The sequence below is a fragment of the Pelecanus crispus genome, chromosome 4, assembly GCF_030463565.1.
Source record: "Pelecanus crispus isolate bPelCri1 chromosome 4, bPelCri1.pri, whole genome shotgun sequence".
NCBI lineage: Eukaryota > Metazoa > Chordata > Aves > Pelecaniformes > Pelecanidae > Pelecanus > Pelecanus crispus.
In genome coordinates, this window is record NC_134646.1 from 50518167 (window position 1) to 50537846 (window position 19680).

Here is a 19680-nt window from a genome sequence, read left to right on the forward strand (position 1 = left end):
CCCCCCCCCGTGTGCAAATCGCCCGGGGGAGCGGGTGGGAAAGCGCGGGGCGCGGGAGGAGGCGTGGGGGGGCCCGGGCAGCCCCCCCGAGCCGACGGGGCCGGCGTTGGCGCCGCTCCCTCGGCACGGCCCGGCGCCCGGCGGCGTCGCCCAGGCGGGCAGGATCGGGCACCGGGCGGCCCCGCCGCCTCCCCGCCCGCCCTCCGGCCCTCCCCGCCCGCCGGGGCCGGCGGCGCCCCGCGGCAGCGCCGGGGCCGGGGCCGGGCCGGGGCAGGGGCGGGCGGCCCGGCGCCGGCCCCGTGAGCGCACCGCCGGCCCTGGAGAGGGCGCGGGGGGGCCCGGGCTGCCGGGGCGGGGGGCGGCGGGGGCGGGGGCGGGCGGCCCCCCCCGTGGCGGCGGGGCGGCCCCGGCGGGGCGGTGCGGGCGGGGCGGGGCGGGCCGGGGGCTCGGTGCGCTCGGGCGGCTCGGAGCGCGGCTGCCCGGGCGGAGGGCCGCGGAGAGGAAGGCTAACAATGCTGTGAAAATATGTTTGCAGAAAATAGACAATTGTTGGATTAAACGTATTCAAGTATGAAATAATGCCTTTTTGTGTAAAAAACCTCAGCAATGTGAGCGTACAAAAGTTCCCCTGTGGCAGTTACTTGCTCCCTTTGTGAGCTTTGCGCTCCGGCGTCTCCACTTGGCGCGTTTAACTCGGAGCCCCCCTTTAAACGCGATTGTTTCTTTCTTTTTAATGACATTTACCGGATCAAAACATGCTGTTAATTCGATCAGAAAGCTTTACCCTCCTTAACAATGCCACAATAATTTCTCCTGAAGTTTGTTAAATTGACCAAAATTAGGCAAATGAATAGGGGGTCTGTCGGCGACCCCGCTCGCAGGTGACACCGAATAATGCACTCTCGGACCAGCTGCGATCCCCTCTTTATTTGCCCCTCTTTTCTTTGACCCGCATTATTAAAATTTAGGCCCAATGAAACTATTCATACTTTTCAATGGGACATTTTCCTATAGGATAATAGGCTACAAATTGAGCCTCTCCAAAGGAGAGGGGGGGAGCAAGGGGGGAGGGGGGGGTAAAACAACAACGCACAGACGCGCACACCACACAAAAAAGGAGCGTCGTGTGCCAAAGGCTGGCGAGAGCCTCCCCGGGCAGGCGAGAAGAAAAAAAAAAATTTAAAAAAAAAAAAAAAAAAAAGAGGGGGGTCGAAGGGGGGGATATCTTGTGCCAGCCCCCCGGTCCCACACCTGCCGGGGTGTCCCCGGCGTATAAAGCGGTGTAAACAAAAAAAGCCTCGCTGCCACCTCTTATAAAGATGGACGTGTCACCAAGTCGTGTGAGAAAAGCCTGAGAACAAACGGGGCCACTCCGTCTCCAAGGGTTCTCCCTTGAACTGGGCGGAACAGCCTATTAAGGGCTTACTTAATTACTTTAATGACTCTGGACAGGCTTTAAAATGCAGTCAGCGCCGGGGATGAGGGGAGGGGGGGGGTGCTGGGGATTTGCAAGCAGGCGGCGGGGATGGGGACGGGGATGCGGCGAACGGGGCGCAGGGCGCGGTACCCGCGCCCTGCGCCCCGTTCGCCGCATCCCCGTCCCCATCCCCGCCGCTTTTGTGGGTCCGTCACGTGTGTCCCCGAGGTCCACGTGGGGTGACACAGCTGGGCGTGGAGGGGGGTGGGGGGGTGTAGAGCAAGCAGAGAAAAAAAAAAAAAAAAAAACAACCCACCCGCACAAAACCCAAACCCTCCTTCCACCCTGATCTTTAATGCATACATTCCCCCGGCGCCGCTCGCTCGCCCCTAATCCTATGGGATCAGCGGGCCCGTGGAGGCCCCCCGGGGTCCCCCCCAAGAAGTGATGGCTTTATAAGGGGCGCGGAGGGAGCGGGGAGGCAGTGCCCACCATGGCCTCCAAACTCAAGGAGCGGAGGGTGAGTCCGCCGCCCGCTTTGCGCGCACGGCTCTGCGGGGTCGCCGGGTGGACCCGACCCCCTCACCGCTTTTCCCTCCAAAAAACCCCTCCTCCCTCCCCCCCAAAAAAAAACCAACCCCCAAACCAACCACTCTTCCCCCTCCCAAACAAAACTCCCTTGCCTGGGCCGCCCCAGCAGACGGGGAGCCCCCGGGGGGGCGCGGACAGGACCCGCCGCCGGAGCATCCCTCCCGGGGCCGCGTCGCGCCCGGCGCCGCTGCTCGGAGCGGGGACGGGACCGGATACCCTGGAGGCGTCGGGGCCGGGGGTGGCTGCCCCGGCGAGGCCGGGTCCGGCTGCTTCCCCCCCCCCCCCCCGCTAACGCGCCCCGTCTGTTTTGCAGAGGACGCCGGTTTCCCACAAAGTGATTGAGAAGCGGAGGAGGGACCGCATCAACCGCTGCCTCACCGAGCTGGGGAAGACGGTGCCCATGGCTCTGGCCAAACAGGTAGGCGGGGGGGGGGGGTGGCCCCTGCGCCCCTCTCCCCGGTGCGGAGCGACCCTCCCCGATGCGGGGGGACGGACGGACGGACGGACCCGGGGGGGGGCGGCCCGGCGGAGCGCAGCGCAGCCGCAGGGGAGAGGTGATGCCCCTCTCCCCCCACCCCTTGCAGAGCTCGGGGAAGCTGGAGAAAGCGGAGATCCTGGAGATGACGGTGCAGTACCTGCGGGCCCTGCACTCGGCGGACTTCCCCCGCGGCCGGGAGAAGGGTAGGTGGGCGGGCGCGGCTCCCCGCCGGGACACCCGCGGCGTGGGGGGCGGCCCCGGGCCCCCGCTTCCCCCCACTGCCCCCAAGCCGGACCCTGAGGAGCTGCCCCTTCCTTTCCAGCAGAGCTGCTCTCCGAGTTCGCCAACTACTTCCACTACGGCTACCACGAGTGCATGAAGAACCTGGTCCACTACCTGACGACGGTGGAGAGGATGGAGACCAAAGACACCAAATACGCCCGCATCCTGGCCTTCCTCCAGTCCAAAGCGCGCTTCGTCACCGAGCCCCTCTTCGCCTCCTTGGGCTCCCTCCCGGAGCCGGACTTTTCCTACCCGCTGCACCCCGGGCCCGAGTGCCCCGGGCACGGCCACAGCCCCGGCGAGGCCGCGCTCCCGCCGCCCCCGGGGGGGCCCTTCCCCTGGCCCGGCGCCGCCCGCAGCCCCTCGCTGCCCTACTCCCTCCCCAACGCCGCCGGGCCCCTCGCCGGCCCCGGCCAGCAGCGCAGCACCTTCCTCTCCTCCGTGCAGGGGCTGGACCGCCACTACCTCAACCTCCTCGGCCATTCCCACCCCAACGCCTTCGGGCTGCCCCCGGGCCAGCACCCCTCCATGCTATAGGGACTCGCCCCCGCCGGGAAAATCCTATTTATGACCGCGGAACGCTGCGAGTTACGCCCGGGCGCACGGGGAGGCTGCCGGGGGCAGGGAGAGGCGTGGGGGGCCCGGAGAGCAGGGAGCCCCCGGGGGGCCGGCTCTGCCCCGGGGGGCCGGCTCTGCCCCGGGGGCCGGCTCGGCCCCCGCCCCCCCGGGGGGCCCGGTTCTGCCCCGGGGGCCCGGCTCGGCCCCCGCCCGCTCTCCTTCCCACCTCCGGGTGCGGTGCCTGTACAAGCGATGCCTTGGAATAAATGTTTATACCCGCCGCCCCTTCTTGTTTCCGGGAGGCAGCTTCCTCGGGGGGCGGTGGGGGTCTCCCCCTCGCCCCCTTCCCAGGGGAACAAAAAAAAAAAGACCAGGAGCGAAGCGAGGGGCTGCACGCACCGGCCGTGGGTTGGCACTGCGGGTGGGAGGGATGAAGTCCCGGGGATCCCCCCCCGCCGCGCAACCCCGTGGGCGCTGCCCTCCCCCGGGCCCGTGGGGGGGTGCTCCCCGGGACACGCGTCCGAAAGGCACCGGCACCTCCCGTCTGCTTTGCCCGCGCGTTTCTCCGCGGCGCAGCCTGCTCGGAGGAGGGGGGTGAGGGGGGAGGCGCAGGACGGGGCGGAGAGGGGAGGACGGCCGCCGCGGAGGTGCGAAGCGCCGAGGATAAAGCGAATAAAAGCTCTTGAGAGCGAGTCCTCCTGCCCTGCCTACCAGGGCAATTCCGGTCCCACCTGAACCAAGCGGCCCCCGGTGTCCCCGCACCCTCTGCCAATTGGGCAGGGGGACCCCAGATACCCCACCACCACCACCCCGGGTACAGCCGGCGGGGCCGGAGCCGCCGAGGGGTAAATTAACTTATTCCAGTTGGGTGGGGAAGGCTTTGAGGAGATTTGAGCCGGGTTGTTTGCCCAGGTCACGGCATGGGCTGACCCGCAATTTGTAAACCAACCCGACCCTTTATTCGGAGACAGACAAAAAGATCTTCATTACAATGAGTAAAAAAGTAGAATGTGTATCTTCCATTTAACCTGTAAATACAGGAAAAGCTGCTATTTCAGATTAGTGAGGAAAAGGTCACACGGCGGGATAACGTAATGAGCCAGCCAGGGAGGGGAGAAAAAAAACCCCTCATTTCCTCGGGACACCTCTAGGATGGTAAATCCAACGGGAACCTGTCTCCTGCTCCGTGGACGCAGAGCAATATGGGAGCAGCCGAATGCATTCAGCAGCGGCAGAACGGCTGGTGCCCGTTATGAAACACGTCTGACACCAAAAATGGTTTCACCAGTGCTCGGTGCAGAATATGGAGAAAATGCCGCACGATTTTTATTCTGTGAGCATTAAGCTCTTGTGAGCCCCCTTTGGCACTGAAGCTTTAAAGATACAGCGTTTCCCTGGAAATATAAATTATTAATATATTCAGCATTTTGGTCCCTGTTAACCAAATTAAACAAAACTTTCCTTTGCTAAGTAGATTTTCTCTCTGGGATTAGCAGAGGGCCACCATGGTCAAAACTGGGGTCATTTACATATAATTTTGCAAACTCGCACTGGTCCATGACAGTCTTTGTATCTCCAACTTTGCTATTCTGGATTTTTTTTCTTTTTCCTTTTCGTTTTCATTTAGCTGTGGAGGATAAACCCCTCTTTGGCTTTACAATGACTTTAGGATAAAAGTCTCCCCCCTCCACCCATGCAGGGCTATGAGCTCACCCCCCAGCCCTGCAAACCTCAGCTTTTGCCCCCAAAATTATTTTGGCATCCGCTAAAGCCAGCGGTACTAGGGATGGGAGCCCCGTGCACCACACTCTGCGGGAACCCCTGCGCGGGCGCGGAGCGTGGTGCACAGGGGTGTATCCTCACAGGCAGCGAGGTGTGGAGCTCCCCCAGGACAGGCATTCCCTGTGTTTTGACAGAGGTCCAGCTTATTTGGTTTTATTTTACATTTCTGTGAAGTAGGGCAGAGATTTTTAGCTTCCCCCCCCCCCCCCCCCGAATTTTTTTTAGCTCTGCTGTGAGCATTACCTGCGAGCTCTGGTGGGAGCAGGTAGGATATGGATGTTGCCTCTGATGGGAGGAGGTAGGAGATGGATGTCGCCTGTGCTGGGCCAGTTAAAGGCCGTATCTGGTCCCAGGTGGGGCACCCGTCTAGGCTGGCGATGCTCATCTTCCGACATGGCAGTGCCATTTACTGGTGTCTGGCAGCAGCTAGTGGGAATGGAGAGAGAGTTTTTGCTCCGGAAAATAAACTACTTTACCTCCCAAAGCCCCCAAAATACTAGCTTCCCTGTTACACCCCTGCTTGGCTAAAAATCCTAATGATGAATGACTTGCTGTATCATTTCCTATTCCCTTCCTTCAGCTAGCAAGACCTTCAAACCTCTTTTGCCTCATTTTGCCTTGCTTTTCTTCTCCATGCCTTTCATGTCCTCTTTTTCACCTCTTCTTCTCCCTGTTATCTGAACTCCTCTTTTTTCTTCATGCTGTTCAAGTCCTATATATACAGCAATTCTGCCCACCCCAGAAAATAGATGTACAGCGTAGTCACATCTCAGTGATTTCTTTATGTTGAAGGCAAAGAATTGTTTTGGGATCGATGGTTAGCAAAATGGGAGTTTACAGTTCTGCATCTGATACCGACTTTCACTTGTCATTTATTCAGAGTTTATGTTGATCTTTGTAATAATGCGTTATTGAAAACGTCTCCAACTTGCTAATTTATCATAAGGTTTTATTTGCACTATCATGGAAGTAAAACATCATCAATTAGATCAAAGAGACATAAGCAGCCTGTGCACAATCTCTCTACCTTAAAAATTATGTTTTAATCAGGCAACATGCTAAGCCTGGGATGAAGTGTTACTATGCTGCTCTTAATGTTTGAATAAGTAGAAAAGACATAAACTCTGAGCATACGTAACACAGGTCAGAACTCTTCTTTCTTCCCATGGTTTTGCACCAGTCTGAAGGCATCATTCAAAGATCTGGGGGCTTTGGTGGCAGTGCCACACAGTGGAGTTTCCAACCTTGGAAACAGAGCCCATGCCACAGAGCACAGTCCCTGAATTCATGCCAACATGGTCATTTTGGGAGTTAATTATCATTTGCGTCACCAGCTAATGAGAAAAGAATATTTTTATTTTATGTTGGGTCAGTGGCCCTGCTTACAGGATTGGACCACAAACAGTTGCATCAGCACATCTGTAGGGGCTGAGCCATGGGTTGGGAAGAAGCAGCTGAGGGAAGGAGGAGGAACAGCACTGATGAAGTCTCTTAATCACAAATCTGTTCCAGTAGTGTTGCATGTGATAGCTGGCTTCCTAGTGGTACGGATGTGATCCCTTTCCCATGGTACCAAAGATCCTGCCAGTTTGTAAGCCTCGCTGTCCCACAGCTCTGTGGGATGCCGCTGCTGTTCCTGTTCCACTCAGGCTCAAAGGCACCCCAGGTAGCCTGCACGATTCATACCAGAAGCGCTTAGGAGAGCAGAGGGTCTCAGGTGCCAGGGTACAATGACCACCCTGCCCAGATCAGCTGCTTTCCCTGCTACCACGTTCTCAGAGAGAGTTAAATAGAGACCAGAAGCCCAGATGGCTGTTTTCCCTGCATAAAGTGACCCAGGCATAAGGAGGAGGAGACCTTCTCTTTGCCTGTGGCTCTTGGGAACAGCCTGTGTATTGGACGCGTGCTGCTGAAGCAGCTACACACTTGTCCAGCAGCTCCTTCACAAAGGCAGTCTTTTGGAAAGAAACCTTCCAGCCGACAGTTTCATATTAGCTGAGTATGAGCTGCAGCATCTGAACTCACAGATTTACCTCCTGCCTTGGATGAGTCCATCCCCTCTCACATGATCGTGTTTATTTCTAACAAACTTGCCTACAGACTGTGTAAGGGACTCGAGAACGAAGGCTGTTTTAGGACAAGAACACCGGATCCTCTTTGAGAACATGTAATTATGGCAAGATGTGTAAGAATGGGATTTTAATATGTATATAGGTTAAAGCTCTGATACCTACCCACATACCACACTGCATACAGAGTGGCATGTTAAAACAAACAAAACTCATTTTAAAAGGTGAGAGAGAGCAACACCAAGAAAAATTGGATGAAACATCAAATGTGAGGAAAGAGGAGCAGTTTGGAAGGTTCAAACTCAAAATATTAAATCCAGTTCAACTTAAGAAACAGATTGTTTAACGTTTATCTTCAAGCTACAGCAACTGAAATGTGCATTATGTTTCATCAGCAATAATACAGTTAATTAGGCTGAAAACAATGCTTTTGCTAACAAGAATTCAGAACTTTTGCACATATCCTCTGAAAAGTTTAAAGGCAATTGAATTTTAATTACTGTAAGAATACAACACCTCAAAGTGCAGTCCTAGTCTACATAATGATTTAAAAAGATGAGGCTCTTTGAACAAGGGAGTCCTGCAAGGCAGCAGGGAATTCATAACAGGGTCTATGCCTCAGTTGTTATGCTTTTGGTGAACGTTACGAAGGTAGTTTTACCCCTGCTGAGGGCTTAACCCAGAGCATGTAGAAGGATTTACATCAGCTCACTTTGTGGTCCTTTATTTAGAGACTATCTCAGTCTCCTTCTAGCTTTGTGGAAACCAGGCAGCTCCAGAGCTCACCTCTGCCTCTTGTCAATCCCAGCACCAAAATTACACTTTCAGTCCCATGAAGGGTGCAGACATTTACAGTAGGGTGCAGTCCAACTGAAACCCTTCAGACCAGGATTACAGCAGAAAGTGCCTTCACTCTGATTCAGCAGCCTGTGCCTCCATCTCCCAGCCCTTAGCTCCTAGCCTGAGGCTTAGGCATTCTTCTAGGAAGTTGGAATCTCAAGGTTGAAGTCTTTGAGGCTAAAAACTGGGTGTCCCTCTTTAGGAGCACCTGCTCATAACCACTCTGCTCCTACAAAGCCACTTCTGTTGTCTTTGAAGGAAACTGTGTCCTGGTTATTCTTTGAAAGGAGAGATGAGATGGTAGTCCACTAGGAGAGGGTTTGATCTCAGGATATCAAGTAGGAGACATCTGATTTAGAGTTGCAAGCACAAAGCTGAGGCCCAGACAGTGACAGGGTTTGAGTGCTTTCTCCATGCCAGGGAGGAGTGGGGACTGTGGCTTTTGCACCTCCATCTGGAGGTATAAGAGGCCTGTGTACCATATGCTTTGTGTACCATGTGTATACTACTATGTACTACATTCATAGCAAGCCTATACAAGCCCTCTTCTGTAGTACAGCTAGATTCAGCTTTGTTTTTCTCACTATTTCCTAGGTTAGCTTGGTTGTTCTTTGCCTAAATGGGGCTTTGTCAGATCCTCGTAACTTCCCATGCACACTACATTAGTGCCATTCCAGGGGATGAATTCACAGAGCCTTTAAAAGTCAGTCTTTTATGACTAAGATATAGGACTGATTTTTTTTTTCTTTTTCCCCACAACTAAAATGTCCTTTAATTGATCCTAGGGCAACCTTATGGTTTGATGCAGACAGATATTTGACACACCTGTACAACATTACTCACTACAACAGGTGATGTCACCGTTGTTGTAAGTAAAAGTTAGGGTACAGAGGTTTTCTACCAAAGGTGGTAGGATGGAAACAATTTACCCTCACTATCAAATCGGCTGCTGGGTTTTCAGGACTGGGATCTGTAGAAGGAACAATAACAACAAAACCTAGTGAACAAACCCCATGTAGCTTCAGTTTCAAAACTGGAAAAGTGTAACAGGGATCAATGATACTCACTGAGCACAGATTACAAAATTTCAAGAACCTCATGAAACCCTGAGACAATATATATTATATATAACACACCTATATATCAGAATGTTCTAAGGGAATCAATATAACCTGAGTCTTGCATATTCTACTATAAAAACTCTTTTTATCACAGGATGTAATAATAATTTTTCTATGCCACAAACTTTTTTCATACACTACCTTCTCCCCAAAGAAATGAGAAAACACATGTCTTGGAGTTTTCTTACTGAAAGTATTGTAAATTCTCTATGATGTCTGGAGAAGGAGAGGAAGTAATTGGAAAAAGAGCAAGAGTACATCCTTTGCTGCATAATGCCAAAACCTATTAGACAGGAAAGATCTATGAAAACCAGTAAAATGATGATTAAAGGTACCACTGTTTACAGCAGGTTACAAATCACCATCTGCAGGAAAGTCAACATGTTAAAGCAAACAAGAGACTCCTACATGCTTGTTACCTATGTGCATACATTGTGGACCAAACCCTTAGCCAGTGCAGGTGGGCAAGGCGTCCTGGAGATCCCTGAAGCTATAGTTGCTTCCATGAGGAGGAGACACGATGGAGTTGCATCAGCAGAGAGCTTACCAGACAGGTAAGTGATACATATTTCAGTGGCTCCTCATGCTCATTTTATTAATTCAGCTATACAGCCAAATGTCTATAAAGATGTATGGAAAGTAAATAACCTAACCTGGTCCTAAGCACACAGTTACTCTGATCATGAAAGTGAAGTCATGTACAGAACAGCTACGGAACAGATCCTACTGCCTCTGGTACTCAGTGCATAAAATATTCCTCCAAGGAAAAAAATCCCACAACTAGGCATGATAATCTATACTTAAATGAAAGGCCAGCCTCCATCTGTGTGCATGTATAGGAGCTAATCCAACTCCATGAGGCCAAAGGATCTCCTCTCCATGATGAGGAGGTTCCAAGCAGCAAAATGGCACACTGTTCTCCACTGAATATTTCATCTTCTCAAAAGCTATTTTCAGCTCTCCATGGTGCACCTTTGTCTCTCCTTTTCAGAAAATTAATCTTCTTAGTAGCATTAATTTTGTTCATCTGTTGTCTGTTACATGCAGTTAGCAACTGTGTTATATTCAGCTTTGCTTTAGGGTCTCAGAAGGAGCTTCTACTACCCCTTCACAAAGCAACTTACTGTATTGAATATGGCAAGCAATAGCTGGGGAAAAGATGTGCATCCCTATGAGAAGCATATGACACAGCTAGAAGGATAGGCAGCTGGGAGAATAAATGCTGTTCTTCTAGTCATGGGAATATTCTATGTTAATTTATAGCAGGTTTGCAAAGGGGGTTTTAGCTGTATTTGGCTAGTTTTTAAGAGCTTCTTCCAAAAAGGATTTGCAATCAATTTGCCTTTTCAGATTAGGAAGAAATTTAGAGAGAGAATGATAAATGTCACCCTCTTCTAGCAGGAAGTTACGGATACCTTGGGACTGGAGGTCTGGAACAGGGAGGTAACCCCTGCTGCCCAGCTTCCTAAAGGCCTTTCAAAGAGTCCTCCAGGCACTGTAACTGCAAACAGAAAAAAAATGAAGGTGATAAGTTATTTCAGGAAAATGACAACCATTTGGTAGGGCACAAAACCCCTTTGAGCATCTCATCATAGCTGCCAGGGCCTAAGGTGAGGACATAGACATAGTGTGCTTTAGAGCCTGTAGGTCCACAAATGCACGGACAGGATGCTGGCAAGTTTCATTCCTTACCAGATGAAAATACAAGGATGGGATGGGACCAATGGGATTTTTTCATTCATGTACTTGGAAAAAATTATTTGGTCATAAAGCAACATCATACCATAAAGGAAAAAAAAATTCAGTGGTCTGACAATAGAAGGATATACTGAAATTTATGAGCATCTGACTTAAAACTAAGTGTTAGATGTCTCAAAGGTAGAGGTCTAAGAATGAATGAATCATTCTAAGCAATCTTTCTAGTCAACAGGGACAAACAGGCATCTCCAGAGGACAATTTATCAGACTGATTTTAGTTTGTCCCTTAAAAATGAGCCGATTTTCCTTGGAATATGTATCTTCCCCCTTTTGAATCAGGAGGGAATGCAAGACCAATAGGTCTGATTCAGATATACAAACAGGGGAAAAATCAGGGCAGCTGAATCCTACCCTCATTGCTGCCTGGCAAGTAGCCCAATTTATCTGCTCAGATATTTCAGAGGGGCTATACATCTCCATGCTAAAATACTACATTTAATTAAAAGAAGTTCAGCCTCCAGAGACTTAGCCAAATAAAGACTTCTTCCATCTTATCTGCAAGACCTGTTGCTCATTTAAAATAAAGACCCCATTTTTTTGTGTGCCTGTTATGCAGACTGAAGGTGTAGCAAGTCCAGCCACTGAACTGAAACAGCTGATGAGTGTTTAAGGGTCCCAGTGGCTGGTTATCCCAGTTGGCAGATATTTTTAATGTACTAGTTGCATGTACTGTTAGAACAGATAGAAAGAATTTCAGATGTGGAAGAACGGGTTTTTACTATTTCCCTCCAGCAAGCACTGTTTCAGACAAAACCATTAGCCATCCACCAATTTTGCTGTTGGTTTCAATGGAAATCAATTCTCCTCTCCTCTCTTCTCCCCTCCTCTTCATTACAGTCACTGACATTTTACCATTTAACCATCTCTGTCTGCTTACACGAGTGAACAGAATAATGCTGTGTTCTGAAGAACGTACTTAGGAATTGGCATTTCATCACAGATAGATACATTATAGGATAGTCAATGCTTAATCCCTTTTTTAGAAAATTTATTTATTTATTTAGGATTCATCATCAGCCAGTTTTGCTGCTGAAGCTTGTGCTTCATGCATTTTAAAAAGAAAGCTTATCCTTAGCCAGGTGCTATTTCGGCATTGAACCCCCTACTCATCCAGTTTCATTCCATTTTTGGAACAGTGCACCACGTTAGAACACAGTTTCACGACCACCATTTTTTTCCCACTGAAATAAATCACATTTGCCCACACCCTGACCACCACGATGTCAGAATCACAGTTGAGCTTTTTCATAACCTTAATTTACCAGCTCCTTTTTGGGATGGACAATGCTTGGCATTGGCAAAACATGCTCAAGGAGTAGCCAAATGTCTCACAAGCTCCTGAAAACCCAATGTGTCATCCTTATTTATAATTAAAGTTTCTCAAGCTTGAAGAATTCATGTGCTATTTCAGACTGGATGTCAAACCTTCTCTCAATACACCAAAAGACAAAATGTAGCGGCACTAAAATGAGAAATAACAGTAGATAATAATAACAACTATCTCGAAGAAAAATAGGAAGTTATTCTAACTACTGCACAAATACTGTGTACTCAACCAGAAAACTCCCAGCAAAGTCACTGGTGTCTTCAGAAATTTTTCTAAGGATAATGGTTTTATGCAAACAGACATCCCGCTAAAATGATGGTTGCTCAGATAGAAAATCCTCTGAATGAGGGGTAATGAGTGGATCTCCAGGGACATCACCACCCACCATGGTTCTAGCTTATTTTTAGCAGGATTTCCAAGGTCAGATGCCTTACCACTTCAACAGAAGGTACACGGTCTCCTGCATGAGGTGCTGGGAGTTAATTTAATCTAAATCTTCAAACTCCTTTTCTATTGCTGGGTAGTGTTTATACAATAAGCTTTTAATAGCTTGGAGGGGAAAGGACATCATTGATGAAAAAAGTTATAAACAAGACTTTGCCTGTTATCATGCTGATACAATTTCTCCTTGTGATTTGTCTCCTGGTGCCTTCAGCTGTCTCTACAGATTCGATATACCACAATACCATGATTTCTCTGTGGTCCCAGTGATGTGCTCCAGAATCCACTGTAGTCCTGAAGTTTTCCAGGAGGTGAGATTACCCAAATTACGAAGAGTGGAATAAATTTTGGCAGCTACTCAGTCAGTAGATTAGAAACAGGGAGCAGGTCCCTACTGACAAAGGACTACAAGTCAAGATTAAACTCCACATTACTGCAGTCAAAAATTCCTGTCTCATTTCTCATTTCTTCTTGCTTCTGCTGTACTTCAGACCATAATGTAACTATTACTTTGTACTATGGAGTAGCTCACATAGCTTCTGCATTATTTTATACTATATATTTTATGCTATATACTAACCACTGCTCAGAATTTATGCCAGCAGAAAGAGCAATGCAGTTTGCAGTGCTGGCCCTGCAAGGATCTGCACATAAACTCAGCCTTATGCACCTGGCCTGTTTTACTTTACTGAGGGCTGTTTCACTCAGAGTTCAGAGGAACTGGTGAAAACCAGATGGGGGTAAAGTGTCAGTATCACAGGGATTTCGGACAGACTGGCAAATTAGGAAAAAAAATACTGGTCATAACGGTGCATTCTTCCAACCTAACAAGGACGATATCCCTGAAAATGGCCAGGACCAAAATTAGTGGCCACAAAACTGTCACCTGCACGCTTGGAAGCAGGACCTCAGCTGCAGCCCTGAGCTTTCCTACCACAGTTTAACCCAGAGGGATGACAGTCAGTTCTACCCCAGTGGAAGACAAGCTGCTCTTCGGGGCAAGAGAAGTAGTATTGCAGGAGCACGACACATGTTTTTCTATACCTGCCCAGGATATCTTCCACCTATGCTTTTTTGATGTGCTTATTTTCCTTCTGTTTCTGCGCATCTTTCTCCTCTTCAGGCTCAGATCCCAGCCTGAACTGAGGTCTCCCATCACAGGCACTAGGCAGCCCTTTTCTCAAAAAGAAAACAATTGCTTTGCTCCTACCTCTCTTTGCAATCACATGATGTCTCTCCTTAACAAATATACCAGAACCTAGGTAAGTGAGAAACGCTCTTTATTGTAATACCTGCCAGTGGAGTTTCAGGCTGGTTTTCTTCTTAAAAGGTAACCACAGGCACGGCATTGCCGGGCAGCACTGTTTAAGTACGGCGGATTGGATGCTGTCCTGACTTACAATCTCTGCCAGCCCAAGTGAACGCAGGAGCCAGCAACTTTGCACGTTCCCTCTGAAGGGCAAGATGCCCAAATATAATGTGTTTGAGGATGCATCTTTAGGGAGTCTCTCTAGCCCACCTGGTGTGGCTCAGGAAGGCAATAGCCTTTACCTTGTTATTTACCTTGCTGCCTGGAAAAGAATATGCAGGCCAGGGCATAATACAGCCCAGCCACGGCAGGCTCTCACAGCTGTACTGCCTTAGTCTTGCAAATCCCTCTGATGGTAATAAGGGTTGCATGACTGAGACACTAACTTTGATTTCATATTTTAATCGCAAAGTGCATAACACGGAGCCTATCGGCAGCTGGCAGCCTTGCCTGCCTTTCCACCCACACCCTGCGGGAGCGTGGCTTCAAAGTGCAGCAGCGTGCTGAAGTGTCTTCTGTTTACCACGAAGTGGGGTGTAAAGCAGCTTTTAAAAAGACGAAGCATCTCCAGGTGGTTAAGGGCACGGAGCTACGGCAAATGTCTGTGGTGGGCATAACCGCAGGCCGGCAGGGTTAAAAGGGAGGCTGTCCAAATTCATCCGAGACCTGCAAATCTTGAAACACGTAAACCCTACATGCATCAGATAAAGAAGCCAGAAAGAAAGGTGCCCCCTAATGAGTTTTTTTTGCGCTTGGGTGAGCGAAAGGGCTGCTTCAGGAGGCTAATAACTGAAAACCTTCCAGGCTTTTGTCCGGAGAAATGGCAGGCACTTTCCATCCCTTTGAAAAAAAGAAGGCCTTTCGGAGTCTTCACGAGAGATGTGGATTTTAAGGGCGACCTTAGGTCATACAGAACTAATCAAGCGAAAACAATAAGAAAATTAGACTGACAGTCAGCAAGTATCTGAGGACTTTATCAAAAAGAATTAGGAATGGACAAATTCACTGGGAGCAAAGGATCAGATCTGCAAGGTGGCATTGTATGGTGGGATTAAATTATTTATTCATTGTTAATTTATTTATTTATGTATGTGCAAATGACCTAGCTGCTGCAGGTGCTGAGGAGTTTCTGAAAAGGCCCAGTTTTAGAGCCAAGGCTAGAATATTGGTCCATTTAACTCATTCTTTTCCTTAAGGCGATCAAACAGTGACTTTTATCTAGGAGATAGAGGAGGAAAACCATATGTGTACTGGGAATGATGCGGGGTCTGAGCAGCACTAAGTACCCAAGTATTCCAATCTCATTCAAGAATGCTGTGCAGTTTAATGTCCAGCAAATTAGCAAATGAATGCTTATGTCAATATGTGAAAAATCCCTAGTTGGTTTAAACAGATAAAAAGCCTCTTGGGAAATAGCAGAAAATGCAGGCTTTCTCTCCCTGTCTGTTTTAAAGAAAGAAAGAGAAACAGTACTTATTAAGTTTTCCCCAAACTTACAAAAAGTTGCAGAAAACAACAACAGTCTACGTGGATGTTGGATCTTATATATGCATGAAATATTTCCAATGCTGCTACTGCAAAAATACACGAAGCTTTTGCCAGGCACTCTTTGAATCATATACTCGCTATTCACAAGAAAACAGTTAAAATCTGGGACAGCTACAGAGCCTGTTAGATGCCATCCTGCTACCCCTCTCTTAAAGGTACAGGAAGTCAAAAGCCCTGGAGAGGATCCGTCTTTACATTTTGCCCTGGTTTATAAAATCAATCTTGAAGACGAAATCCACGAACACCTCTTGCTTTTCCTTCTCCAAATTTAACCATTGATAGGAAAGGGTAAAAATTGTCATCTCATGTTTCCCTTGACCCAGCAGAGCAAAGCCACAGTGGGGACTCTGTGTACGACATGACCCTGGGGAAAAAAGGAACACGAGATCTCAGCATGGGGGTTGGAGGCAAGAAGTCACACATATCGAAAATGACAGCGTCACGTCAGTTAACGCCATGTGATAAGGGAGTCCTGCTGGGTTTTATGTCCTTCTGCAGAGACATGCTTGAAGGTTGACTGGTAAGGAAGATTTTTCACTAAATCCAGAAAGGGGTTGTAGATATTTGGGCAGGACAGATCATAATGAATTATCTTTCTGTGGGACAAGAATCAGTAGCTATGCTGGGGATAGTAAAAATGCCCCATGAGACAAATGGGAACCTACACATCTTGAAACCAGAGAGGTTTATGTAGAATGCTACCTTACATACTTCTGCTTTGGCCATGGTATTTCCCTCCTCTTGGCCATTCTTAGGCCCTCTTCTCAAAACCAGCCTTCTTTATGTCATTTTGGAGTAAGGGCTACTAAAGAGAAAAACAGAAGGTATTTTAAAGAACAAATGTCTTTAATAATACTAAATTTAAAACATTACCTCAAATTAAAACTTCAATGAGAGAATCTCCCAGGCCATGCAAAAAACCACAGGTTATGTAGAAAGTCTGCTTCCTCCCTGGAGCCAAAAGTCTTCTTTTCTCCCTTGAACGTTAATGTGTGAGGATGAATTTGGTCAATATGAATGCCAGCATGTCACTAATACGCTACCACTTACCTTCTGCAGCCCACTGATTGCTGTGACACACACTACCCAAGGAGCCTGCTGAGCTACAGTTTTATTCCATGGACTGTCAGGGTGCCTTTTAAAATGGCAGGAGCCAAAAGCAGAGTTACATAGCACTGAGAGCTCAGTCATCTCAGGAGCAAGCAGCAAAGGCCAGACCTCTTCTTGCTCATCGTTTCAAATGGATGGAGCCCCAGCTCATAAGAGAAATACTTATTATCAGTATGCAAGGGCATGATCTAGTACTATGACCAAATTTCACGTCCTCAAGACTATCCAGTTCACCTTCTATGTTGTCTCTGACTTCAGCTGTATTGACAAAGTTTCTTAGCTTTCTCTCATGGGCAAACTTCATGACTACCTGCCTACTTTTGGTGTCAGAGTCATTAGATAAAATATTGGTATTTCCATTAGCATTATTAATATTGAAAGTATTCTACTTTCAATATTTTGTTCTCTCACCTATCTCCCACCTATTCATTTTAAGATTTCTCTACTATTTCCCACTTTTTCCAGCTTCAGTGCTCACTTCCCAAATTGTGCAGAATTAAACTTCCTTGTTTGCTGCTAATTAATATGTTTTGCTTAACGCCTCATCAATGTTTTACAGAGAAGAGTCAAACTAGCTGTGAGTCCTTCTTCTGTTGGGGACACGGGCTGGCTACCTACATAAGTGAAAAGAGCTGCCTCAAGGCAGAATGGAAATATGGACTTGAGTTCTGCAGGCAGGGCTTGGCGCAGGACCGGAGGGAGGAGAAGGGTAAAAGCTAGCTTAAGCTGTCCTAGCGCTCATCAGTACGCTTTGCCAAGGGATGCCCAGGAGACCTTCCCCTTTGCTCTCTGCATGTGCAATTGCCCTCTGAATGTGCAACAGCCGTTCATTATGTTTTCTGCCATCTGGTAGCCCAGACTGCTTCATGAAGCAGTAGCACAGTAGATTACAAAGATACTAGATTGGTAGGTCTGAGAAATGAAATATGGGCAAACTAGAAGAGGGAGACCCTGCTACATCTGGAGCTCTGCCCAGTTACACAGGCAAAGAGCTGAATTCACACAACCCAACGCCAACAGAACATTTTTCCAGGAATTTCAAGAATCTGAAGCTTAGCCTTGAATGAGATCCCATCAACTAATGCCCTTGGTGTCATTACCTACAAAGTCCTATTGGACGTAGTTGCAAACTACAGGATATAAGATTACCAGAGGTTTCCATAGCCTTTCACATGGAGTACAAGACTGAGCTGAAAGTAGAGATCTCATATTGCTTACCGTTATTAAATTCTGGCTTCTCTAACATTTTGGGTTTGTTTCAGTGTTCTGTTGTTAAAATAACTCTTTCACTTCAGAGACTGTGTGGACAAGTACATCGGATGCTAAGCTCAGAGTTAGAAAGGCTGTGCTCTAGTCCCATCTTTGCCATGGCACTTAAGGATGAGTTCAGGCACAGTTTCTGCCTCTATTTTCATGTATGTAAATCAGAGATCATGTTGCTTTTGTATTCATGATGTATCACAGCTTATTATTATTCATTTCCCTTATTTGTTTTCTTAATTCTAATACTGCCATTGATTTAAGATTTGGATCCACAGTGCCATTCTGCCTAGAACTTCTCAGCACCCCCCCAGTTCAGGCAGCCAAGCTGTTGAAATCCCTTGCATTTTTACAACACAGAAGGTAAAGGATGGTACCAGAGATTTTCTCAGCTGGATTTCACACTAGGCTTCAAGGAAGAGGCAGTTCAAGTCATACATGGGGATACTTGTTTGTACGTAAAGTTAATTAAACATCCACAGATATTAGAAAAGGAAAATTAGAAAAGGAAGGTAGAACTTCAGCAGCCAGGAAGCGGCACGAGGAAACCAGACTCTTCTCTGAGCTGGAAGGAGGCAGTTCAAGTAGGCTCTGGGGAAGTCCTGTCACCAAGTTCAAGGTGCAGCAGCTATAGCCTAGTTGTTACATTCTTCTGGGATGTCTGCATTCTACAAATAACAGCCTTCACTATGCAAATTGGTGTAGAGTCGCTGTGAAATTAGTGTGCTATTTTCCTATTCAGCTAAGTGCATGGATGTTTGCACCTCCTGAAGAGAGAGAAAAAAAACCCCAGCAATTAAAAGGTAGACTAAGTGATAGGTGAGACAAAACAGGAAGTTATGCTACCTTAAGCATCAAATGAAAATTTTGTTTTTTTGACAAAAGACTTTTCCGAACAGATCCACAGATTTTATTGAAGCACAAAGATTTCTTCTTAATAAGAAGCAGACAAAGTCCATTTGAATGGATGATAACTATTGTTATAACAGTTTTCAGCAGAAAGTCTAGAGGTAAAGGGGGACAAAAAGCAGAAGATCATAAAAAGAGACGTGCAAAAGCAGGACATTGTTAAGACAGACGTTATTAAAAAATCCCCGTCAAAGTTTAGCAGAGAGTTTGCACTAATAAATACATCAGTAAATGATCCAAAGAACCCTCCTTCAAGCAGAGGAACTTTGGCTTGGCTGATCAGACACTCAAGAGAAACACCAAGGTGGCAAGTGCAATGCAAATCTGTCCTTTGGGGTCTGGTGCGGTCTGTGATGACAGTTGCTACCACACAAGTGTTTTCAAGTACACTTTATATTTTCCCTACCTCTTGAAATGTGGAAGTACTACTCGCTGAAACACTGAGTTAGTCCCCAGCTTCAAAAGTCAGAGGGTCTGAGATGCTAGAGCATTCTGAACTAGCAATGTATCCATTCCCTGAAACACTGCTCTGCTTAGTCATAGAAAATAAAACATTTCAGGATTTCTTTTCAAATATTATAGTATTACACAACCTTTACATTGTGTGGGAGGAAGGATGAATCTTTAATATTCTTGCTGTGTGGTTCGTCACAACTTCTGTGTGCTCTTTTATACAGTACGTATTCTTCTGAATAGTGTCTGAGATAATAGATAAAATACATACAGCAGGGAGAAGTTCAGACACTCAGCAGCTCAGCCCTATTTAGGTGTCTTCAGGAAATGAAACTGGGAATTAGAAAGCTGTTTGGCGGGTACACATGCATATTGCAGCCTTCCTCTCAAAGAATTTCCTAGCGGTCCTACAGAATTTGGTTTGGTT

The 19680-nt window shown here is 47.8% G+C and overlaps 1 protein-coding gene across 2 annotated transcripts; it reads left to right on the plus strand.

Annotated features, from left to right (window-relative positions):
• Window positions 1-1910: 1910 nt before the first annotated feature.
• Window positions 1911-3305, plus strand: HELT (helt bHLH transcription factor). 2 transcript variants are annotated; one of them, XM_075709764.1, is made up of 4 exons: window positions 1911-1937; window positions 2322-2426; window positions 2593-2689; window positions 2809-3305. In XM_075709764.1, exons 1-4 carry the CDS (start codon window positions 1911-1913, stop codon window positions 3303-3305), a joined length of 726 nt encoding a protein of 241 aa, XP_075565879.1. The 2 variants fall into 2 exon arrangements, with proteins under 2 accessions (XP_075565879.1, XP_075565880.1); XM_075709765.1 differs by having other exon boundaries at window positions 2812-3305.
• Window positions 3306-19680: the final 16375 nt, after the last annotated feature.